Source organism: Oryza sativa, chromosome 2 (genome assembly GCF_034140825.1).
Source record: "Oryza sativa Japonica Group chromosome 2, ASM3414082v1".
In the NCBI taxonomy this organism is placed as follows: Eukaryota; Viridiplantae; Streptophyta; class Magnoliopsida; order Poales; family Poaceae; genus Oryza; species Oryza sativa.
In genome coordinates, this window is record NC_089036.1 from 20696095 (window position 1) to 20720898 (window position 24804).

General features: G+C 40.6%; 3 protein-coding genes across 8 annotated transcripts; 2 read left to right on the plus strand and 1 right to left on the minus strand.

Annotated features, from left to right (window-relative positions):
• Positions 1-3124: 3124 nt before the first annotated feature.
• On the minus strand, positions 3125-5439 carry LOC112937984 (uncharacterized). Its single transcript, XM_026023502.2, has 8 exons — positions 5077-5439; positions 4955-5017; positions 4823-4885; positions 4635-4676; positions 4467-4532; positions 3803-3910; positions 3478-3626; positions 3125-3386 (listed from the first exon to the last, which is right to left on the minus strand). Exons 1-7 carry the CDS (start codon positions 5425-5427, stop codon positions 3612-3614), a joined length of 708 nt encoding a protein of 235 aa, XP_025879287.2. The 5' UTR covers positions 5428-5439; the 3' UTR covers positions 3125-3386; positions 3478-3611.
• Positions 5440-9263: 3824 nt separating this feature from the next.
• On the plus strand, positions 9264-17461 carry LOC4329607 (uncharacterized). Of its 6 annotated transcripts, none has more exons than XM_026022718.2 (7): positions 9265-9632; positions 9813-9959; positions 12037-12110; positions 15253-15573; positions 15647-15752; positions 15824-16526; positions 17120-17461. In XM_026022718.2, exons 4-7 carry the CDS (start codon positions 15308-15310, stop codon positions 17125-17127), a joined length of 1083 nt encoding a protein of 360 aa, XP_025878503.1. In that variant the 5' UTR covers positions 9265-9632; positions 9813-9959; positions 12037-12110; positions 15253-15307; the 3' UTR covers positions 17128-17461. The 6 variants fall into 6 exon arrangements, with proteins under 6 accessions (XP_025878499.1, XP_025878503.1, XP_025878501.1 ...); XM_026022716.2 differs by lacking the exon at positions 12037-12110 and adding an exon at positions 16729-16804 and having other exon boundaries at positions 17120-17259; XM_026022714.2 differs by lacking the exon at positions 12037-12110 and having other exon boundaries at positions 9264-9632; positions 17158-17461.
• A 5181-nt stretch (positions 17462-22642) lies between these two features.
• LOC136355265 (uncharacterized) lies at positions 22643-24592 on the plus strand. Its single transcript, XM_066307650.1, has 3 exons — positions 22643-23240; positions 23863-23873; positions 24104-24592. The coding sequence occupies exons 1-3, from the start codon at positions 22643-22645 to the stop codon at positions 24590-24592; spliced, it is 1098 nt and encodes a 365-aa protein (XP_066163747.1).
• The last annotated feature ends 212 nt before the right edge of the window (positions 24593-24804 follow it).

Genomic DNA, 24804 nt, shown 5'->3' on the forward strand with positions numbered 1-24804 from the left:
GGGCATCATATCCACCCAGCCTGCGCCGCCTCTCAACTCTCACTCTCGCCTCTCTTTCCCAACGCTCCAGCGCCGCCGCCGCCCCATCAGCCATTGCCGCCGACGGGCTGTGCCGGCGCCGCCACACTGCTCTCCACCTCCGACGCTGGCCCAACACTGTCACCACCAACGCCCCTCACGCGCTCCAGTGCCGTCGCTGCTGCCGGGCTGCCTCGTCAACCGTCGCCGCCGCCGAGCTGCACCGGCGCCGCGCACTGGGCTGTGCCTCGCCGCCTCCTACTCTGACGTCGGCACAGCACTGTCACCGCCGATCTGTTTTCCCGTTCGTTTATTGAATTGAACTTATAGTCTTGAACAAGTCTATCGGTCTATCCTAATTATTCTATTTGTGGCTGTGAACTTGTTATTTATAAACTAGCTATGTGCCTGTGCCCTGTGGGCTGGATGTGAACTTGTTATTTGTGAACTTATATGGTCATTGCGATGTTTGGATATACCGTTGAACTATTAATTTGTGGTCTATGCACTATTTGTGGTCTAGCACTTATTCACAATCTATTTTTACCCTGTTCAATTTACTACTTTTCTGTATTTTTATTTTTTTTATATATATTAGCGTATCCCCATATCCTTAATTTTTGGAAAATGTCGTATCGCCGTGTCGTGTATCCGTGTCCGTATCCCCGTATCTGGGTAACATAGATTATCACAAGGTACCATGGTACTGGTACCCATGATATTTGGAGGTACCACGAGATATCATAGTACCATATAGGTTTCATGGGTATCGTCTATATTTAATCTGTATAATACATATTGTAGGCGTATCCAGGGTTAACACTTGTAGAAAAAAATCTAAATTTCAGCAATTTCAAGACTTTTGGAACTTTTTGCACGAAATTATTTAGAATTTTAACAAATTTTGATTAAATTTTAATAAAATTTGACCAAATTCGCAAAACAAATTGAAGAAAAACCAAAAAAAGGGCGAGATATATATCATATAGATACATATGAATAATATCTACAAGCAATGAAAGTCGAGAAGAAGATAATAGGAGAAGAGTTGGTCTGGGATGGTTGCAACTATTTTGCAGGTGATACTTAGAAAGAATAGTAGCTAGGACACTAGCCTGCACACTGCTGCCCTCTAGTTAGCTTTGAGGTTGGCACAAGCACATTTGGCGACGTTGCTCTCCCCTTCGCTAGACAGGTACGCACGCGTCGTGCGATCTTCTCAGCTCGGCGCACCACGCGTCAGGTGTAATGATGGATGAACGTGATTAACTACATTGTCCCTCCGACGGGACACCGTTCTATAGTTTTTCTGCGGGAATTATGCTACCCAGCTATAACCTCGGTGATGGGAAGACGAGTTTCGTTAATTACTCCCTCGTTTTGAAATGTTTGACGCCGTTGACTTTTTAAGCACATGTTTGACCGTTCGTCTTATTTAAAAAATTTAAAGTAATTATTAATTCTTTTCATATTATTTGATTCATTGTTAAATATATTTTTATGTAGGCATATAATTTTACATATTTCACAAAAGTTCTTGAATAAGACGAACGGTCAAACATGTGCTAAAAAGTCAACAGTGTCAAACATTTCAAAACGGAGGGAGTAGTTCCTTGTCCCGTTGAAATTGTAAGTAGAATTGGCACGCGCAGTAGAGGGTCAGGATCAGCAGTAGATACAAGACTATGGTCCCCTTTGTTTCTTCTTTAACAAGTGGATGAAAATTTGGATACTCATAGCACACTCTTCAAATTATTAAATGGTGCATTTCATATAAAAACTTTCTATATGAAAGTTGTTCTAAAATATGAGATTAATCCATTTTTCAAGTTTATAATAACTAAAACTCAATTAATCATATGTTATTACCACATCATTTTACGTGAACCACTTAATCTTTATCTTCATCTTTTAGAAGATTCAAACACCACCCATAAAAAACAATTTTCTAGACAGTCAAATGGAGTTTTCGCAGAAGGATCTGAGCACTGCCTATAACCAAACGACTCTTAGAAATCGTTACTACCTCCGTCTCAAAATAAGTGCAGCCGTGGATATCCGTGCCCAACATTTGACCATCCGTCTTATTTAAAAAATTTGCGAAAAATTTAAAAATATTTAGTCACATATAAAGTACTATTCATGTTTTATCATCTAATAGCAATAAAAATACTAATCATATAAATTTTTAAATAAGACGAACGGTCAAACGTTGTGAATAATGCAAAACTGCACTTATTTTAGGACAGAGGGAGTAATTTTTAAGGCGTGGAAACAGCCGGCGGTGAAAATCAAAATCACAGGCGAGAGCGTACTAGGACACCTGTCAGTGGAGATGCATTTCCACATGCAGGCATATTATGAAGCTCGTCTATAGGATGCATTTTCAGCAAAAAAAAAAGTCCCTAAATTCAAATTCACATTCAAAATCCCCAAAATTCTTGTACTTCACACAGCAATTCACACAAAAAAAATCCCCAAAATTTCACCTATATTCACCACAAAATTTTGCCTAAAACTGCCCTGACCTGCCGATAGCGACCCCACGCCATTGTTGTGGTCGTCATCACGGTCGCCTAGCCAAAGGACTCACTGCGGCACCAAGCCCCACCACTGACAGACCCATAGCTGCAGACCTACTGAGGTACTCCTGAGGATCGCCACTATCGGATCTGACGCTCCTGTGGCCTGCTCACTACAGCAGGAAGGGGCTTTGGCAACACGTACATGTGTTACTACATATCAGTATAGGTGTTACAAGCGTTCCCAGTAACACAATCTATAAGTGTTCTTGTAGGCCATGTTACTGGTACAATACGTTGCAACATATAACATGTATTACTATATAACTAAGAATGTGTTGCTACCTTGTAACACACAAATATCACCTATAAGAACACATATTATGTGATACTGCATAGTACCCCAGGAATACATAATTTGAGTTGTAGTAACATAAATGTAATATGATTAGCAACATGTTTCCTTATTCCAATACATTTTGTGGGAACAAACTTTAGTATATACATATTCACACACACACACGATCAGGTTAAAGGAACAAAATTTAATTGACATTATTATTTTCTTTCAAAAGCACCACATATCTCACAAAATACTCACATCACATTTAGTGAAAATAAAGATTGCATTGCATAACAAAATAGTTAAAACATCCTTCCCATCATTACAAAACATAAATGATAATCCATTTGAGAAAAGCAAGTCTTCAGAATAACAGTCTTTCATACTAAAATATAACAAAATGATAATCTATTCGTCTTCTTCTTCTTCTTCTTGAAAGTCTTTGCCGGTTTATCAATCCATAGGGTGAGATGGAAGCGAAATCAACCATTAATCTTCCAAACCTGCACGTAGCAAACATTACTTTGGTTGTTAAGCTAGAATGTACAGCAAAACATTAAGTTACATGAACCAAGGTAGAAACAACTAACATACACATATTGAAGGCCACGCAATCACCACTCCTTTGGCATGGGCATCATTAATTGTCTTGCAATGATCCAATGGTCTTACAAGCTCCTCATTTTTACGAATAGGATGGTTGATTCGTACTTTCCAAAAATGGTTGCCTATCTCAACACCACCTACATGTGAATATGGGTTGCAGCTCAACAAATTAGCATATGCCACGCCTTCTTTATTTGGATATTTTGCTGTCATGAGTAATACTGTGGAACCAACCTATATTTAACATTTAGTCAACAACCTATATTTAACATTTAACACACACAGTAATGCAAAAGGAACACAGTGTTATTACCTCCATTGGTGAAGGGCGCGTCTTCTTTGAACGCACACGGCTTTGAATCACTTGATCATGTGCATTGTCCGTGCTCTTTACGAACATTTTCTGCCCTTCTTTAGCCATCTACAGTGAAATAAATAGTATTTGTCACATGGTATCAGTATGGATACTCAAAAAAGTCACAGTATGGTATTTTTTTTATATCTACAAAAATATGTACCTATGATGCCATCATTTGGCTATCTTCAAGATAGTTTATTTTGTTCATACTGGAAATAAAATTGGGGAGTTTATATACATAGAGATTAGTTCATAAATAGGAACAAATTTTGTGTACATTATGATGTAGCTAAACTCGTAATGGTAGACAAATATAGAAAAGTAAGCTTGTATTCAAAATAGATAAAATACTATAAACTAACCATTATATAATTTATTGAAGTGATACAGTAGAAAATTATTGAACAAATAGATCTATTAAATTACAATGCCTGCAGCTTTGTTATATTTTTTCAGGTATTTAAATGCTTAATCTGAAACACCCTAGACAAAATAAGGCAATTAACTAGTTCCAAGACAATTGCTAGGGTTTCATCATGTCGTATCCTTACTTCTAGAGAGTGACAACAAAATATTTTATTTGACGCATATATATCACACTATATCTGAAAACATTTACCTCTTCTTGTCGAAAGGAATGAGCGGACCATGGTGATGGTGGTGCTTCTTGATAATGGGGTTCTTCCTGGTTTGCATCATTATGATACTAGAATTGTCATAAAAATCATTTATCATATTGTTATAGTCTTTTTGTTGCTATAAAATAATTGTAGTGCCCTTTGCTAACCTTTTCAGTAGAGAATGACAAGTCATCGTCCTCATATATGTCCTGTTAGTCGATCAGAATTTGATGATTCTTTAGTTAAATGTAGACACAATATTTTTTAATTAGAGTTAATGGTTGTGTTTCCGCACGTGCGTACATATGAGTACTATGAATTATGGGGCAAGAATCAATTTAGTAACAAATATTACCTTGAATGGATATCTTTGCTGACTCAGGAGGTCTTCTCGATCAGCTGCGTCGCATTGGACTCTCTAAATTTAAACAAAGGTAAGAATAATACAACCAAAATAACATTATTGGTTGGAAGCTATAACAATTACCTTTCTTTTAGAATGTACTGCTTGTAGCTGAGAGTTGCTATGATATCCTTTTAGTCGATTGACCTGAAAAAGATATCAATTTAGAACTAATTTTTGTATGAAGGTTCAGATAAAATTTGTACCTTTCTTAGCTTTTTTTTTTTCAAGGACACCTTTTCCTGTTTGTTTTTCCTATCAGTCTTTTCTTTAAGCAGTTGTTGAATAAGCTGATCTTGCTTCTGTGCATGCTCCTTTAACTTCTCCACATCATCAATAATATGTATCGCTACTTCATGTGGTGTACCCTCTACGGTAGTGATATTAATGTTCCTGAGATGGTGTGATGTTTGGCCATAAACATGGTTGGGAACTGGAAGTAGTCCCATACCATGCACTTGTCCAGGTTTCTCTTCACCTAAAACTTGATGTAAGGCATCACCTTTCCATGCAACTCTTCCTTGATCATCTTCATCCAGCTCAGGTTGTTCATCCATGAGGCTTTCCAACTCAGCCTAACAGTTTAGAAAAATTGGATCAGATCAAATAATAATTTGTTTTTAATTGTAGTAGCATATTATGTGTATAGCATACCAGGTGTTCATTTCTATCTTCGGCCCTTTTCTTGTGGGTTGCTAAGTAAACCATGGCTCTATGCGGCTGCTTCTTTTGAGGATCATCTTGTCTCTGAAAATAATAGAACATACACCAGTTATATGAGTGACTTATATAGGACAACATTGAATAAAACAAGATTACTCACCATGTCCTTAGCCCAACGAGCGTAGCTCTTTGTCCCTGCGGTATGTGTTGTCTTCATCATGGCACGACTGCTTTTATTTTTCTCACAAAGGGCCTATTATAAACACAGTGCACTATTAATGAGACCATATCATACATCATTAATTTAGATTGGCAGAGTATTAAATTGTAAGCGAAATAATGTGCAGTTGTATCACCTTTCCCTTTTTTGACTTCCAAAATTTGACAAGTTCAACCCATTGATCATAATCGATATCTTCTGGACACAACTTATACAAAGCAGATCTTTTCTTTTTAGGCTGAAAATAAGCTGTCTTTAGTGATGCCTTGAATCGCCTCCAATCTCTCCCTGTTGACTTCAATATCCATTGCTTGCACGATTGAGGGTACAAGAACTTTGTCTAAAATCAGTAAGATATACTAAGTAAATAAATATGTTATGTTTTTTATGTTATGACTGCTTTATGTAAATTATATTCATGTGGGAAAGAGATAAAAGGCAGAGCAGTAAATTTAAAATTCAGAGCAATATGCCTAGATTTTTGCTCAGTCACACATACCTCCACAAGTTGAAGTATTGTTTCAGCTCCACCATTCTTTTTGACCAATCTCCAATCCTTCAAGTCAAATGGACAGTAAGACCCATTTCTTGCCACTGTGCCTAAAAATTTTCCTAACAGTCCACCTTCTGCTCCAATGGGCTGTCCAAGCTTGTTGCACTTCACTACTATGTGATTGCCTTCTGGAAGGTTCCAAATATGTGTTAAAGTTGTCCTTCCACGTTTGTCTTCTTTGGCACTCTCACCTGTAAAATTAAACAAGAACAGTAGTGGCTAAGCCCAGTTTTTCAATATAAACATTTAGTTGGTCCTACTAGTTTTAGCTTTCTTCATTGTATTCGTACCTGACATATTCAAGGAGTCATCATCTTGCTGCTCTAGTTCGATCTCATCATCTTCTAGTGCTTGTGACTCATGCAATGGGTTATGTTCACTGATATTGCCATCTCCACTCTTGTATTTGGCACTGATTTTTACTACATTCAACCTTTTCGTTCTTGCCATTTCACCTGGAAATTGGTGCAATGTTTCTGGAAAATATGCTACAAAATGAAGTTATAGTAATTAGTGCTTTTCATGCAAAGCCCATAAATAGTCACAGAATATGGAGAGGAAAATGATAAGTGATCGGACTACCCTGTGATTTATATCCTTAGAACCCTATAGTCCCTCAAATCCTCAGAATAATTTACAAATAACCGAGCAAGAGAAGAAAAAAACACTTACATATTGTCTCAGGAAGTCACAAGCAGCCTAGCAACATGTCTTCATGGTGAAGCTACAGGGCATGTGCAGGAGACGCATAGTTCTGGAGGACAGGAGAAGCCATGCTGTGTGCAGTGCTCTTGATGGAGATGGGGGAGTTTGTTCAGGTGGGAGGACGGGGAATGAGGAAATGTGAGAACGATTGGGTTAAGGATACGAAGAGGCAGCAATTATTTATGGTGCATGGGAAGTTGAAGGGACACACTAATTGCTTGGGATTTTTGGAGGGAAGCTAAGGTTTCACGTTAGCGGGAAGTATTTTGAGAGGGAGATTTGTGTGCAAAAATTCAAGTTCTGGAGATTTTTGAAATGGCATGTTCAAACATTTTAGACTTTTTAAAATTTTAAATTTGATCCCTAAAAATTACTACAGCACTCTAAGTACTCACTACAATATAATGCTTATCTAAACAAGAACCAACCATGTAGCATATTAATATTGTTTTCTTCAGTTTAAGGTACATATTAATATTATTTTTTCTTTTTTCTTATTTTTTAGACTTATGTGGATAATTTACTTTAGTTTTCATACCGATGTATTATATTACAAATTGTTGTTTTATTGAATGCGTACTATAAATTTTAAATTTTTGAATTAGTAAAATAAATCGGTGGTCCTATATAAAACAAGTAGCTCAAGGCAACCGCGCGAGTGCGTGGCGATGATTGGTGCATCGAACTTTAGACTTGGCCTGTTTTAGTAGCCATTATTAGAGATAAAAATGATTCATATATTTTCCGATATTCGGACACATTTTCGGAAATAGATAGTCTCGGATAGATAATTTTCTAACAGTAGCGGATATGAAAATTAATTTTGTAATTGTTTTTGGAAATGGAAACGAATACGGTAAGACCATTGTCCAGCGGAAATCAAAAATGGTTGGAAACTATTCGAAGTTCTATATTTAGGAAGCTCAATTTGAGGGGGTTTTATATTCACAAAATTGGTTCTATGGCATCGAAAGTTCTCTTTTTTTGTTTTATAATTCTGAAAGTTCCTAATTTACTTTATTAGCACCCCAAATCTTCCCTCTGTTCCTGTAAGAACCCTTTCCGTCCAACTCATCCCGTTTCCTGTTTCTCTGACCATGGTTGACTTACATTGTGTTCGGCTACTTGAGATGGGAGCTATCCCCTCGCGCATGAGATAAACTTTCCTAAAACATAAAAGGAAAATAATAAACTTATCCTAAAATTAATCGATAAATAGCATTGCCGTACTTTCTTCAAACTCAGTCTCCTTTCAACATTCACCACTATCTTTTCCAGAACCAAGTCCGACAAAGAGTGAGCTTTCAGCCATCATCCATCCCTCGTCGTCTAACTCTATCATCTCGCAGCCGATGCATTCCATCCGATATAGACCCATCAGCCTCAGCTGATACAATCTTAGACCCTAAATTCACGCTGTCGACTTTGCTCTACGTTTTCCTTAATTACTTAATGGAATATACCAAATTTCACGGTTAACACAAGCTTGTCTTCATCCCACTTGATATGAAAAGGTTATGCATATAAAGAAAATTAGTTACTATTTGCGGATATCCATAAAAAGAACTCCGGATAGTTTCCAACCATTTCCTATTTCCGATGGATAATGGCCTTACCATATTTGTTCCTGTTTCTGAAAAGATTATATTAGTATTCGTTTCCATTTCCGGTACCATCTGAAAATTATCCATTTTCATCTAAACTAGTAGGGTGGCCCGCTCAATTGTGTGGTTAGCACCCATACGAAATTATCTATTCATTCTTCTCGGATCTATTTTAATTAATCTTGTATTGTGTTTTATATGGTCTCTTTTAATATTCATTATTTTTATTTTAAATTTCAGTTGTTTCAAAATTGTATTTCTACTTGAACTTTCTTTTTTATTTTCTAATTTTGGATTTATTTTTTATTTTAAATTTTAATTAATCTCGTATTGGGTTTTTATATTGACTCTTCTTTCAAATTTGCTTATTTTTAATTTCGAATTTCAGTAGTTTTTAAATTTTATTCCTACTTAAACCCTTATATTGTTTTTATTTATAATTTTCGATTTTATTTTATTTTGTATTCCAAATTTTATTTAATCTTGTATGGGCAAGAAAGAGAAAGAAAAAGTTCTCACGGGAGAGAAAATTTCCCTCCAACAGTCCAAGTCCTTTTGACTGAGGACAGATAACAAAGAAACAGTCTTAACTCTCCTACCTCCTCGATTACTGCATCTCTGAAAAGCTACAAGCACTGAAGCACCTCTGTTCTCACACCACCCACCTACCAGTACACCATATGCTTGCTAGGTATAAGGAAAATCCCCAAATCTTGTCTTATCTTAGTTCGGTGGACACCACAACCCAACCCAGAAGATCAACGGCAGTTTAGCTCTTCTTCGTCGGTCCTCTGCGCAGGTGACCACCGGAGCGAGGCGGCCAAGGGAAGTGGGCTGCGCAGCAGCAGCCTGCAAGCGTGGGCGCGCAGCGCGTGGCCGTGCAGGCGTGCAGGTGTGCCGGCCGGACAAACCAGTAGGCAGGAGCCAAGGAAGAGCTGCTACCAGCTTGCTCGTTGCCCCAACTTGACTCATTGCCTGCCACATTGCTTCTTGCGGCATGAGGCTTGCTTGCATCCAGTGAGTGAGCTCTATTCTGTTCTTTATTGTATAGTGACAAATGAGGTTGTGAGGAGATTTGTATATGATTTACTGGTATATTTGCAAATTGCAATGGAGAAGAAAATAGCATTGCTTAATTACTTTACAAAGGATTTTTTATGCTTTAAATTTTTTATTCATTCATATCTCATTTGCTAGGCGCCAACTCTGAATCCTTAGTTTCTTTGGGTAAACCATTTCCCTGAAGCCCGTTGGATTGAGCTTCTAGACAAGCCTGCTGCCCTGCAGCTTGTCTGGTCCTGTTATGGAGACAAGGGCTAAAGGATCCAAGCACCAATCCACCAGGTATGGTTTCCCTCCCCATGTATTCTTGCATTTCGATAGTCAACAAGAACACTGGTTCTTCATCTGTGTTTGGATGCACTTGTTGGTTTTTCTACCACGCTTGCCCTATTTGAATAAGTACTATATTTTTTTAAACACAGGGAATGGGTCGATTTAGCCACTATTAAGAAGTTACTACTTTCCCCTAGACCAAGTGATGACTATTTGACTGGTGTAGATGGTTTTCTTGATTTTGCATACAATGGGAAAAGTTCTGGAGAGAAAATCCGATGCCCATGTGTCAAATGTGCTCTAAGGTGGTTACGGAAACGGAATGAAGTGTATGATCATTTAGTTTGTGATGGAATGCTAAAAGAATATACAATTTGGGGCTGTCATGGTGAAACTGCAGCATTCATCTCTGCTAACAGAGAGGCACAGTTGCAAGAAAAAACAAAAACTAATATGCACCAGTTAGTCATAGATGCTTTTGGGCATATGGATAATGGACATCCAATGAATTCATCTACTTGCCAAAATTCCTTTGAAACAGGACCATACCCTTGTTACGTCCCAAAACGACCCTAAAATATATCCTTTAAATTATGCCTAGAATAATTAAAATCCGTGTGAAAGCGTCCAAAAATTAAAATGTGCAAAGTAAAAGACCAAATAAGGCTTAGAGGATTTTTGTATATTTCCTAAAAGCCTAAAATGTGTAAATAAATTTTAGTGGAATTTTTAGAGCACAAATAATAATTGTTAAGAAATAAACAAAGTTAAAAAGGTTTTATAAAAAAGAAAAACCCTAAAAATCCCCTTCCCTCTCTTGGGCCGAATCCGGCCCATTTCCCTCCCCCTCTCTCCTCTTCCCCGCGGCCCATTCGGCCCCTCCCCGCGCGCGCGCCGCTGACGGGCGGGCCCGCCCGCCACCCTCGCTGACGGGTGGGGCCCACCTGTCATCTCCTCCCTCCCGCCGCTCCCATTGCCTCGCCCGCGCCAAACGCCGCCGCCGCCGCGAATCCCGTCGCCTCCCGCCGTCCCCGCGTGCAATAAAGTGGGGGGAAATATTCCCCGTGATCCCCTCTCCCTTTCCCCCCATTTTCCCCTCTCTCTCTCGCATTCAAACGGGCGGATTTGCTCCTGCAAATCTCGCCGGCGCCATTGATGGCAGCCGGACCTCCCGGCCGGTTTCCTTCCTCTCCCGGCCGCCCTCTCCCCCTTCCAACCCTATTTAAACCCTCCCCGCACCTCCCGCGCCCGTTTCCGCCCCTCGCCGCACCGTCTCCTCGCCGGAATCGAGCTCGCGCCGTCGCCCTCTCTCTCCTCCATCGCCGACGACCTTCGGCCGGCTCTCCCCGCTCGCCGGGACCGTTTCCCGCCCCGGCGTCGCCTTCTCCGGCTTCGCCGCACCGCCGCCATCCCCGTCCACCCCCTCGTCGAGCTCGCCGACCGCCGGAGCGCCGCCGACCCCGTCGACCCGAGCCGCGCTGCCGCCTTCCTCCGCTTCGGCAGCCTTTTTCGTCGTCGCCGTCGACCTAGGGTGAGCCGTGGACCGCCGCCTCGTTTCCCCCTTTCCCTCCCCTCTCTCGGCCGCCGCTCCGCCGTGCCTATGGCCGCCGCCGGCGACCATAGGGGCGCGGGCGCGCCGCCTCCCGCCGGCTACGCCGATGTGGCCACCTTCGGGCGCGTCGAGCGGCTGCCGCGTGGGGCCCGGCCGTCAGCCGCCCGCGCCCTCGGGTGCGGCTGACGCGTGGGGCCCACGGCGCCAGCCGGTGTGAGCCCGGGTGCACCCGGTCCACCGTGGACCGTGAGGCTGCCGCGTGGGCCCCACTCCCGTGGACCCGGTCCGCGCGCCCCTCCCCCTCGGCTGACGCAGTAAACCAATTTTTAAATTAAAATTTAAATAAAGAAATTCGCAAATATTCATTTAAAGAGCATATAAACTTCAAATGGCCATAACTTGGCCATTTGAACTCGGAATTGGACCGTTCAAGTCTCTAATTTTTCCTTAAGAAGTCAAGAACCCATTTTTGTGCTTTGTTCCTTCTTGTTATATGGAGTTTATTAGAGTAAAAGCCTTTTTCCTTTCCGTTAGTCGTGTAGACGCTGCAGCTTCGGAAGATCCGCTCTTCGTGGAGGTTGAAGCCGACGTTTGGGAAAGCGAGCAAGGCAAGTCACATCATCCTTGAACATATTGAATTCCAGTTTATAAAATTATTTTGATTTAAATTATTGCATTATCGCTTTATTTAAATTCCCGCGTTATCACTGTTTTATTTAGCCATGCCTATTTACCTTTGTTATGATCTTATTATTGTTATTGTTATTATTACCTTGTCCACCCTAGAATAAACAAAACCCCCAACTAGTGGATACTCTATTCATGGTACCACTAGTATAAATTTAGGTAGATGCTTCGCTGGTTAATTAGGCAACATTAGGTGGTTTTACAACTCTAGACTTTGGGAATATTCTCATCACCTGGACACTATGGAACGGTTGGATTATTGTGGATTTGGATTCACACCTCCCCCTCTATTCAAAATCCTCAAAATGGTTTTAGGCTGGGCTCGGGGTGCATGGTTTTGATAGTAGCACCTCGGCCATATAAGGACCGGTCTTCGGGCCTCTGTTGCAAAGCACTACCGTACTTCCACATGTCTAGTGGGTAAGGCTTAGTTTGTGGCTCAGTCTGGTTATAAACAAAAGTACACGGATGGAGATGGACGAAGTCGGGGGTCGATGGACATCTCTAGGGCAAATGAAGGCTACACGAGCTGCGGCCCGGTAGTCGAGATGTCATGGCACAGGGCCGGTGTCCTGCTGCTAAGGGCTCAGTCCTGCCTACCTGTCCCGGAGGTTCCGGCCGTAGGTGGGGTTGGGTCGGTACTCTTGTCTATGGCTAGGATGGGTTGGAAACTATGTCACGTCCTCCGTCCGTATACCGTGGTGGTATGTGGCATGTGGTTACACGTGAGGAAGATGTGTCTTGTGGGTAAAGATGTACACCTCTGATCAGAGTATAATCTATTCGAATAGCCGCGCCCTCGGTTATGGGCAAGCCTAGCAATGTACCCAAGTTAGTGTTTTAATTCTTAAAACCTGCTTAACAACTAAAATATGGAATGGTTGGCCTGGGTTGGCTTGGGACGAGCTGGGACCCAGGGTCGGGTTGCCAGTTCGGTCTGAATCATCGTAGGCCTTGGGTTAAGGCAGGTTCGTGTGGGTTCACGGCCTTGATTAATAATATTGAATAGCTCTAGGATCGTGTTTACAAAATAGCTTTGAGCAACTAAGTGTCTTTTAATGCTGTTTACTGCAAACCCTAACCCCCTATATTATAAGTCCCTTGTACTCCCTTGCATTTATACTGCACTTGTGGGTGTGTCTTGTTGAGTACGGTGGTTGTACTCAGTCTTGCTCAATTTTTCCCAAACCCAGAAGAGGAGTTCCTGGAAGATGAAGGCTTTGGTGTCTAGCTCGTGCCTGCCGTCAAGCGCCTGTGGTCATCGCCCTAGTCTTCCGCTGTTTTTCGTTTGTCTTCCTGTGTGCTGGGCCTTCGCCGCCCATGTAATAAATTAATTATTTACACTTTCGCTTATTAAACTCTATATTGTATCAACTTTTGGTGTACCTTGCCTCCTGGGACAAGAAATAATACACGCACGTAAGGAACGCCCGTTGGGTTATTTCCGGTCGTGACAACCCTGAAACCCAAGCTTTCTTTGACTTAATTAGAGAGGCCGACCAACCTTTTTGGCCGGGATGTGAACTTTCAAAACTTTCATTCCTTGTGCTTTTGTTCCATAGAAAATCCATTAACAAGTGGAGCAATAAATCATTGAATGATTTGCTAGCAATTTTGCAACAAGCAATCCCAAATGGTAGCAATATACCTAGAACATTTTCCGAGGCTAGGAAGATAATTGGAAAACTTGGGCTTAGTTATGAGAAAATTCATGTTTGTCCAAATAATTGCCAACTATACCGGAAAGACAAGGCTAATGATGACTTTTGTTCTAAGTGTGGAGCTTCAAGATGGAAAAACAAAAAGGATAAAACTAAATTAACTAAGAAGGAAAGAAAGAAGGCAGCACCAAGGAAGGTGTTGCGATACTTTCCAATCAAACCAAGGCTTAAGAGGCTTTTCATGCACAAAGAAACAGCTGCAGCATTAAGATGGCATGATGAGGGACGTGTAAAGGATGGGGCATTGCGTCATCCAGCTGATTCAGAGGCTTGGAAGGCAATTGATTCTGAGTTTCCCGAGTTTGCATCAGATTCTCATAATATTAGGTTTGGAATGGCTAGTGATGGTTTCAATCCATTTGGAACGATGAGTTCAAGTTATAGTTGTTGGCCTATTGTCTTAATACCTTATAATTTGCCGCCATGGTTATGCATGAAAGCTTCTTCTCTAATGCTTTCTCTAATAATTCCTGGTCCATCTTATCCTGGAAAGGATTTTCATCTTGCATATTCTCGAACTTCAACTCTAAAGAAGATACAAGAAGTTCCAGATTTTGAAAAGTCAAAAACATGGAAGGGTATTAGTGGTCTATTTTCTTTGCCTTACTGGGACATTAATTTGCTCCGTCACAACCTTGATATCATGCATATTGAAAAGAATGTATGTGATAATATATGTGGGACACTTTTAGGATTGGAGGGCAAATCAAAGGACAATTTACAAGCTAGACTAGATCTGCAAGATATGAACATTAGATCGTAGTTGCATCCACAAAGACGTGCTAATGACAAGTATTACTTGCCTCCTGCTTCTTACACCATGTCCAAAAAATGAGAAACAACAATTTTGTAAAGTACTTCATGACATAAAGGTTCCAGATGGCTATGCAGGAAACATCTCAAGATGTGTAAATGTTGAGCAAGGAAAAATTTCTGGCCTTAAAAGTCATGATTGCCATATTCTTATGCAAGAACTTCTTCCTCTTGCTTTGCGAGGTGTACTTCCTGATAATGTTACAGCTGTCTTATTTGATCTATGTGGGTATTTCAGAGAACTAAATGCAAAAGTACATTATATAGATGAGCTTAAGAAGTTAGATGAGAGAATTAAATTGACATTGTGCCATATGGAGATGATATTTCCACCTGGGTTTTTCACTATTATGGTGCATTTGGTTAGTCATTTATTAGCAACTGGGGCATTATTAGGTGGTCCTGCGTGTTTTCGTACTATGTACTTTGTTGAAAGGTATTTCTCTCTTTCAAATATTAGGATGTATTCTTTATTTTACAGCAACATATTTAACACAATTTTTTCTTTGTGTTGCCTGACTTCCTGTAGGTACCTTGGTGTGCTGAAGTCATATGTGCGTAATAGAGCTCATCCGAAGGGATCAATGGCTGAAGCATATTTGGCAGATAAGTGCATGGTTTTTTGTTCACGATATCTTGATGGTTTTGAGACTAAGCATAACCGTCCTTCGAGGAATGATGATACACATGAGCTAGATAGTTATCCTATTGTGAAACAAGGATCATCAATATTTTCTCATGTTGGAAAACCACTTGGAAAGCCTAGCAACTATGTTATAAGGGGTATGGCTAAAGTACAAGCACATCGATATGTGTTGTTCAATTGTTCAGATGTTAATAAGTACTTGCGGTATGACCTGCACCTTAAAGCATGTTTAGTTATCCTTTTTATGATAGGAAGGTTGATTATAAATATTTTGCAGAGCTCATGCTGATCAGATTGCAAGTACGTATCCTCGACGTGGTGTCAATCCAAAAACTATTGAGCGTGTACAAAATGAGAAATTCCATGAATGGTTTAGAGCACATGTAAGTACAGAATTTCAGATTATTTATATATAATACTCAAGTCATCACCTAAATGAGTTCTCACTGTACAGATAATGGATCTGGAGCGGAAGAATGGCTTGCACATTGTCAACGAAGATGTTAGATGGCTAGCCCGTGGTCCACTTGATGCAGCCAAACGATATCGTGCTTTTAACACTCGTGGTTTCAGATTTAGGCCTAAACGCTTGGATGGAGTGACACAAAATAGTGGGGTTGTGCTAACTGCAAAAAAATCTAGCTACACTAAAGCAAGTGACGCTAATCCAATTTTAGGTGATGTTACATATTATGGGAGGATAATAGATATTATTGAGCTGAACTACTCTGGAAAATTTTCAGTGGTCTTATTTAAATGTGAATGGGTGGATGTTATTTCTGGAAAAGGAATTAAAAAGGACAAATATGATTATACACTTGTCAACTTCTCACATCTTATACATACAGGAGAAAAAATTGAGCATGAGCCTTTTATTCTTCCTAACCAAGCTGATCAAGTGTTTTATGTGGATGACCCAATGAACCCAGGGTGGTCTGTAGTAAGGAAAATGAAACCCATGGACATATATGATACTGGCAAAGAGGAATGGATAGATGAGATGGAAGCTGAGCCTTTTCATGTTTCACACCTCGGGGAGTTATTCGATCAATCAAACAATCAACACTGGGTTAGAGCTGATGTTGAAGGAACAATGGTTGATGCTAATAATGGACTTGGCACTGAGGTACTTTGGTACTTTGTTAGCTCCATTCAAGGTACTTATATGTTTTCAGTGTACTAGTTCAAGATAATTTTGTAGTGTCTGCTCAAGATAATCTTTTGGTTCTAAATTCAAATTTATATATAGAAGATGTACTAAAAAAAATCTATCAGTTGCTCCTTTTCTTTTGTTTTCCTGTTGTGGTCTGAAATTTTTATATTATAGTACTTATGCTCATTGGTACCTTCTCTCTGCAGTGCCATGCTTCTTGTTTCATATGGAGGAACAAATATAAGCAACCAATCCTGGATTATCAGAATCATTAATTTCAATGTACCATAGCCTTTTTCATTTGATTAAGATTTTGAATGACACAATATACATGCAGTGAGAACTCCAAGTATTAGATTTCGTATAGGCCGTGTTTGGTTTTAATAAATATCTTAATACATTTATGCATCACCAAATGTCATAAAGCCAATCTATCTTTTTTACATACTGCAAAACCCAACTAGAATGCATTGAGTTGTATGTGTGGAAAGTAAAGACTGTTTTTTTAATCTAATTTTAGCTGACACTAAAATTGAACTCTATAGCTTTGTTATCCTTTTTAAATGCAACTGAATTGACCATAATGTTTTTCTCTAGGAAATTAAAACCGCGTTGTCATGCACATGCTCCTACAGGTATGGAAAGGAATAAACAATACAAGATGCTGGAAGAGAATGGTAAAAACTTAATAGTTATCCAAGTCAGTAGAGAACAAATGAAGTTTTCACATGTGGCAAGGCCTACGTCAAGCAGTCTATTGGTTACCTAGTTGTAGCTGTGATTTTGCAAGGCTTGTACTGTTGCAATGCCTCATGTTATTCCCCCTTTACCTGTAGGCTGTAGCTTTGTTCTAGTTCTATTTAAGTCTTTTGGACTGTGCATTCCTAGACTGTGAACATGGACTTTGAGAAATGAGCAATTATATTGTCTGATGGTAAATTTATTTTCTTGTTACAAAATGTGAGTGGTTACAGGAGATTTCTAACTTGTATGATGCATATTTATATAATGACTAAATAAGTTGGATGATTTGAACTCATAGAAAGGAACTAACCTGAATATTGTCTGTATAAAGAATATATTCTAGAACTCTACGTCAACTTGTAATTTTTGTGACATTTGTGACATAAAAATAGAAAAGGTGCTCCACATTTTTTTTCTACTCTTATAATTTTTCAAATCTTTTTGTTTTTTTCCACAAATAGTACCAATTTTTTGTTTCAATATCTAGGACAAAATTAGTGAAATTTCAAGGATATATATTTCGATAATTTTGCTTTATCCCCATGCTTTACTCTTTACCAACACGATCAAATTATTAATCTATCAATATTGAACAAGAATCACAGCCAACACTATTTTTGATAATCATATAGTGTGTTATTGTAAGATTGATAAACCATCTACATGTAACATATTTGTGCAACTCATATATTATGTGTTACGAGGTGCTTTGTAGCACATGTTTGTGTTACTGTCTGTATCCTTGTAGCACATTTATTCACCCTACTAAAAATGTGTTACGGGATCTGCTAAGAACACAAAGCATGTGTTACTGGTTTATTTCCCTGCAACACAGTTTAGAATGTGCTACTGCCATGTGTTGCCATAGCTATATTCTGTACTAGTGGCTGCTGCTAGATGTGCAGAACGATTATGCGCAGATGGTACAATCTCCAAGCGATATGCGATCCAGAAAGTTATGTTTCCCCATGGATATTATATATTCTCGAAAAGATAATCGAGTCTACTTTCAGTTCCAACAAACGGCTCATCGTTTTTACTTACCATGACGGAGTAATGACTATTTTACTATAGCTACACAGAAGCTGAAAAGGCTACGTGAACCTCCTCGGGAATGATTGTAGGAGGCCTTTGAGCTAGCCCAGTTCACCGAATTACATTAGTTGTTTCATCCCCATCTAGGATGGTTATTCTTAGTATAAATATCCCCTGTGTTTTATCATTTCGAAGACTTTTGACAATAAAAAAAATGAACACCTTTAGTTCAGCTATATGCTAACAAATTGAGATACTGATCTCTACCTCTTTTACTCTTGTGGTTTTCCTGTGGGATTATAGAAGCGACCACTTTATCGGCTCCCAATTGTTGCTCCTACTGCCTTTGAGGTTTTTATCGATTGATTGTTGGTTGTGTTGGTTAGTTCTTTGTAGTGGTTGGGCGAATCCTTGATTCAGGTTGCTGGTTAAAGACGGTGGTTAGCTTCGAGTTTTATTTGGCAGGTTGCACTACGTATTTTGGCTGCTTGCAGCTAGTTATTTTGGTCTCTTTGCAGCTAGTTATCCTTTGTTGTGAAGACTAGGACCACACCCCATATCAACTCCTATGGTCCCAAATTGATATGCCATTTTATAACTATCAATGACAAAGAGCGCAGTTTTACTTTACATAGAAAACCCTCCTCTCTCTTCTCCATGTCACCCTAAAATCAAAATCCTACACAAAATGCCATAAGTGACATCACAATATTATAGATGCCAATGGATAATTAAGTCGAGCAAGTATATATTATCAGCAGTTACCACCCCATCCATGAATAAGCCAACTAAGAAGTTTCTTGATTAATTAGAAAATACTCAGGCTAACATGGTTTTAAAAGGCCAGCTGCAAGTTAAACGTATATCAAACAACGCAAACAGAAGGGAGGTGAGGTAGCATAAGTGAGATGAGAGAGTAGCCAGCACTACTGGAGGAACTATCTTTACTGGGTTGACCAAAAACCACATTAGTCCTGGTTTGAATAGGAACCGACACTAAACATCTTTTTTATCCCGGTTAAAAAGCCCAACCAATTTTTTTTAATCCTTAGTTCCGGTTGGTAACCTAAAGGTCATTTTTATTCCCGGTTCAATAGTTGTTAGGCGGTGTCAAGCCCCCCCAGGGATTTTTAGTCCCGGATGGTATCACCAACCGGCACTAGAAATATCCCCCCACCTCTTTAATCTCCCACGCCTTTCTCTTGATCTCCTCGATCCTCTCTCTCTCTCTCGCTCTCTCTGTCTCTCCCGATCTCTCTCGATCTCCCTGTCCTCTGCTCTCTCTATCTCTCCCTCTGCTCTCTCTGGCTCTCTCTATCTCTCTCTCTCTCTCTCTCTTGTTGTCTCGACGGAAGCAACCGCAGTGTCCAGGCGGTGGCCCGGCAGGGGAAGCGGCGGCGGCCCGGCGGTGGAAGCGGTGGCGGCCGCGGCCTCCCCGCCAAGTCCAGCGGGAGGGGAGGCCAGCCGGCAGTGGCCGGCGACCTTATCCTCTCCTCCGCTAGATCCGGCCGGAGGAGATGCAGCGGGATGGGAGGCCGGCCAGCAGTGGCGATGTTGTGGATGTTGTTGATCTGTGAATGTATATGTGCAAATTTTTCTAAGTTGTGAATGTATTTGTTAATGTTTCTGTGAATGAGTTTGTGATGATCTGATAATTTGCTGGTGTTGTGAATGAATTTGTGATTAATTATCTGATAACTTGCAAGCAAATTAACAAAAAAAAGGGAAAAAAGGACCTTTAGTCTCGGTTATTGGTCCCAATCGGGACTAAAGATGGCAGTACCAGTCACGTGGCGCTGCCATCTTTACCGTGACTAAAGATGTATCTTAGTCCCAGATTCGTAGTCCCGGTTGCATAACCAGGACTAGGGGGGTTCCGAACCAGTTATAAGCACTTATTATAGGATCGAATCACAATAACTAAGTCAACTAGAGGGGGGGGTGAATGGTTGGTATACCCAAAAACTGAAAAACTTTTAGCGGAAATAAAAGTTACCCTCGAATTCGACGGATCGCGGTCTGACCGAAGTTGTCTTGCCGATCTGATCGCATGGTTGCCGTCGGTCTGACCAAGATTAGATCTCCGATCTGACCGCCGAGATCAGCTGCTATTCGCTGTCGTCGCCGCCGGTCTGACCGCCGCTTGCCGCCGGTCTGACCGCCGCTTGCCGCCGGTCTGACCGCCGGTATATCGCCGGTTGGACCGTCGAAACCCGGTAAACACAAATCGAAGAACTCTTAAAGTGGATGACGACTTTATTGATTCTCTCTCTGTGTTTACAAAGTGCACAATCAGCACTCCTTACAAAAATTTCGACTAAACTCGAAACCCTAACTCAAAACTCAACTCAATTGCTCTCAAAAGCGATACCGGGAAGCCTCATGCTCCCCCTCTATTTATACATGAGGTAGGCAGCCTAAAGCCACGAACCAAACTCATACTAAGAGTCCTAAACACCTTAGGAAACCCTCTAGTACAAGAAAGAAACTTTACATAACCAATCGTACCAAATTTGGACTCCTTCTAAATTTGACTCCGCATCCCATACGCACACAATACCTCCATCGTATGCCATATGGAATCTCCATCAACCACGTGCATCAACTCTAGCCTAAGTATTCCACATGATCTCTGACCACCACGGACGTCGTCTTATCCCCAAGCCGACTCCCGGTCCGTCACCGCAAATACTCTCCCAAGGCATCGAGTCACCTACACATGGAATAAACAAAGAAACCATATTCCGAGACCAAGCTATCTCCAACTTGACTCATTAGTAGCAAACAACAGTATTACATAAGTATAGTATCCATCTAGAAGCCAGAATCATGAAATAATCACGGATATCCAAACTAATAACCCGAAACCGAAACCGACACAGCGTCGGCCGGTCAAACCGTAGGCTGCACTGGTCTAACCGCGTGATACACGCCGGTCTGACTGGCTACCAGAGCCCGGTCTGACCGATCACATAAAATAATAGAACCTGCGATTCACCTGTAAATCCAATCATCTCCAAAACCACTTTGTGAATAAATTCCAAATAACAAAACCAATAATCTCCAATGCCAATTGTTCATCATAGAATAATAATCAAAAACACCTTTGATTTTACACTTATAACTAGGGGGTGCATAACCACTTATAACACAAGGTGGTGCACTATGCTCTGGGCTGGCCTTGGGTGCTAGCTGCTGTGCACAGTATTCTATCTCCTCATGAAGAAAATTATAAGTGTTCTTTCGGAACAAATGGTTCTTCGATGAATTTAGGAGGATTTCAGGTCTATGAAAATTTTCCATATGCAGTTCATTCTATCCAGCAATCTTAAAAATTCCTTTACATTAGCTCAAAGCACAAGGATTTTAGACTAATTTTAACATGAAGTCTAACCTCTTGAAAAAAGAATCTTTTGTGTCTATGTCTCTTGTGATTTATGCGTTTTTTTCTATGTGCTCCATATCGATCTTTGCGTCGAATTGGAGCAATCGGTACATGTACCGAATCTACAACGGCTCCATGTCAGTGCATGGAGCGGCAATTATTTGGATCAGTGATAGGCACCAATACAAGTTTCAGATGCTAATTCTATATTTCAAGAGTACATATGAACCTACAGGGTCGCACGCTTAATGGGCCGGAATAAGGGGATTGGATAGAGATCCAATATGAGCTTAATTCGGATAGGGATCCGAATAGGAGTCCTACGGGCCTTGGAGGCCCGAGTGATGGATCCTATATATTCGTGAGGGGTGTGACCGGCGGAGGCATTTGCATCACGTAAGAAACCCTACCCGTCACTTTTGGACCTTGGGGCATAGATTGGGTTGGACATGGAGATGTCACCAAAACAGCACAAGAGTCACATATGATGTGATTAGCAAGGCGTTGCTTACCTATTTTGATAGTTGTCTAGCTGTGATTCCAAAGCTCACTAGACACTAATAATAAAATGAGGATCTTGACTCACTATGTTACTAGAGGGAATTTTGTTTCACAATACATAGTGGGAGTATCTTTTGTTAAATTGTTTAATCAAAGGTTAAATGTAAATATGATGCTGATTTTGCATACATATATTTCTATTGTAGATCATGGCAGCTCCTGCACCATCCAATTTTAACTTGTGGTCTATTCTTGAGAAAGAGAAGTTGACTAGAACAAACTTCATGGATTGGTATCGTAACCTAAGAATTGTTCTCAGGTAAGAGCACAAAAAGTTTGTGCTTACACAGCCTTTTCCAGCTGACTTTCCCAACAATGCTCCTGCCGCTCAACGTAGGGAGCATGAAAGGCGATGCAATGAATACCTTGATATAAGCTGTCTGATGCTTGCTACTATGTCCCCTGAGCTTCAAAGGCAATATGAGGCATTGGATGCTCATACGATAATCACGGGACTACGTAACATGTTTGAGGACCAAGCAAGGGCTGAGAGGTTTAATACCTCAAAGTCCTTGTTTGCGTGCAGGCTTGCAGAAGGTAATCCAGTGAGCCCACATGTGATCAAAATAATTGGTTACACCGAGAGTCTGGATAAGCTTGGCTTTCCCCTTAGCCAAGAGTTGGCTACTGATTTGATTCTCCAGTCGCTCCCTCCCAGTTTTGAGCCATTCATAATGAATTTCAACATGAACAACCTGAACAGGACCTTGGCAGAATTGCATGGGATGCTAAAGACTGCCGAGGAAAGCATTAAGAAAAACTCCAACCATGTGATGGTTATGCATAAGCGCAAGCCCAACAACAGGAAGAGTGGTCAAAAGAGAAAGCTAAACTCTGATGAGATCACGAGTACAAGCAACTCTAAGACCAAGGTTCAAAAGACAGTGCCCGCTAAGGATGCAGAGTGTTTCTTTTGCAAGGAGACAGGTCATTGGAAGAGAAACTGTAAGAAATACCTAGAGCAGCTCAAGCAGAAGCAGCAGGATGGAAAGAGTTCCACCTCAGGTATTAATGTTATAGAAATTAATCTTGCTACTTCCTCTACTGATTCTTGGGTATTTGATACCGGGTCAGTTGCTCATATATGCAAATCGTTGTAGGGGCTGAAAAGAAGTAGGAGCTTAGCAAGAGGCGAAGTGGACATTCGCGTGGGCAATGGAGCAAGAGTTGCTGCTGTTGCGGTCGACACTATGCCATTATCTTTACCGTTAGGATTAGTTTTGGAGTTAAATAATTGTTATTGCATTCCAGCTTTGTGTAAGAACGTTATCTCTGCTTCTTGTTTGCAAGCAGAGGGTTATGGTTTTAGATCTATGGACAATGGTTGTTCAGTCTATTATAATGACATTTTCTATTTCCATGCACCCATGATGAATGGCTTATACATTGTGAATCTTGATGGATGTTCAGTCTATAACATTAATGCAAAATGGCAACGTCCTAATGATTTGAATCCCACTTTTATTTGGCATTGTCGCTTGGGTCATATAAATGAGAAACGCATGGAGAAGCTTCATAGAGATGGACTTCTACACTCGTTTGATTTTGAATCATTTGAGACATGTGAATCTTGTTAACTTGGCAAAATTACAAAGGCACCTTTCACGGGTCAAAGTGAAAGGGCAAGTGAACTATTGGGACCAGTACATACTGATGTATGTGGACCAATGAGCTCAACTGCCAGAGGTGGTTTTGGGTACTTTATTACCTTTACCGATGACTTTAGTAGATATGGTTATGTCTACTTGATGAGGCATAAGTCTGAGTCCTTTGAAAAGTTCAAGGAATTTCAAAATGAGATACAAAATCATTTGGGCAAGACAATCAAGTATCTACGATCTGATCGTGGTGGAGAGTACTTGAGCCTTGAATTTGGCAATCATCTAAAGGAGTGTGGAATTGTTCCACAACTCACTCCGCCAGGAACGCCTCAGTGGAATGGGGTGTCTGAACGGAGGAATCGTACATTGTTGGACATGGTGCGATTAATGATGAGCCAAACTGATCTGCCGCTAAGCTTTTGGGGTTACGCTCTAGAGACAGCTGCGTTCACACTAAATAGGGTTCCATCAAAATCAGTGGATAAGACAACATATGAGATATGGACAGGGAAGCGTCCCATTTTGTCTTTCCTAAAGATTTGGGGCTGTGAGGTCTATGTAAAACGTTTGCAATCAGACAAACTCACACCTAAATCAGATAAATGCTTCTTTGTGGGGTATCCTAAGGAAACGAAAGGATATTATTTTTATCATCGGGAAGAGGGCAAAGTGTTTGTCGCCCGACACAGTGTTTTCTTGGAAAAAAAGTTTATTTCAAGAAAGGATAGTGTGAGCATGGTGTGACTTGAAGAAATTCAGGAAACACCAGAAAACGCTCCAACGTCCACACAACCACAAGCTGAGCAAGATGTTGTTCAACAGGTTGAACAAGCTGTTGTTGAACCAGTTGTGGAAGCACCGGCTTCACGAAGGTCCGAAAAGATACGGCGTACACCTGCGAGGTATGCGTTGTTAACTACAGTACAATGTGATATATTGTTGTTAGACAACGATGA

Coding starts and splice junctions, on each gene's coding strand:
- LOC4329607 (XM_026022714.2), top strand. CDS start 9,919: ATGGAGACAAGGGCTAAAGGATCCAAGCACCAATCCACCAG. Junction 15,753..15,823: donor ATGAATGGTTTAGAGCACAT/GTAAGTACAGAA, acceptor CTCACTGTACAG/ATAATGGATCTGGAGCGGAA. Junction 16,527..17,157: donor CTTTGTTAGCTCCATTCAAG/GTACTTATATGT, acceptor ATGCTCCTACAG/GTATGGAAAGGAATAAACAA.
- LOC112937984 (XM_026023502.2), bottom strand. CDS start 5,427: ATGGATGAACAACCTGAGCTGGATGAAGATGATCAAGGAAGAGTTGCA. Junction 4,677..4,822: donor AGCAAAGATATCCATTCAAG/GTAATATTTGTT, acceptor ATCGACTAACAG/GACATATATGAGGACGATGA. Junction 4,533..4,634: donor TGTCATTCTCTACTGAAAAG/GTTAGCAAAGGG, acceptor GATGCAAACCAG/GAAGAACCCCATTATCAAGA.
- LOC136355265 (XM_066307650.1), top strand. CDS start 22,643: ATGTCCCCTGAGCTTCAAAGGCAATATGAGGCATTGGATGCTCATACG.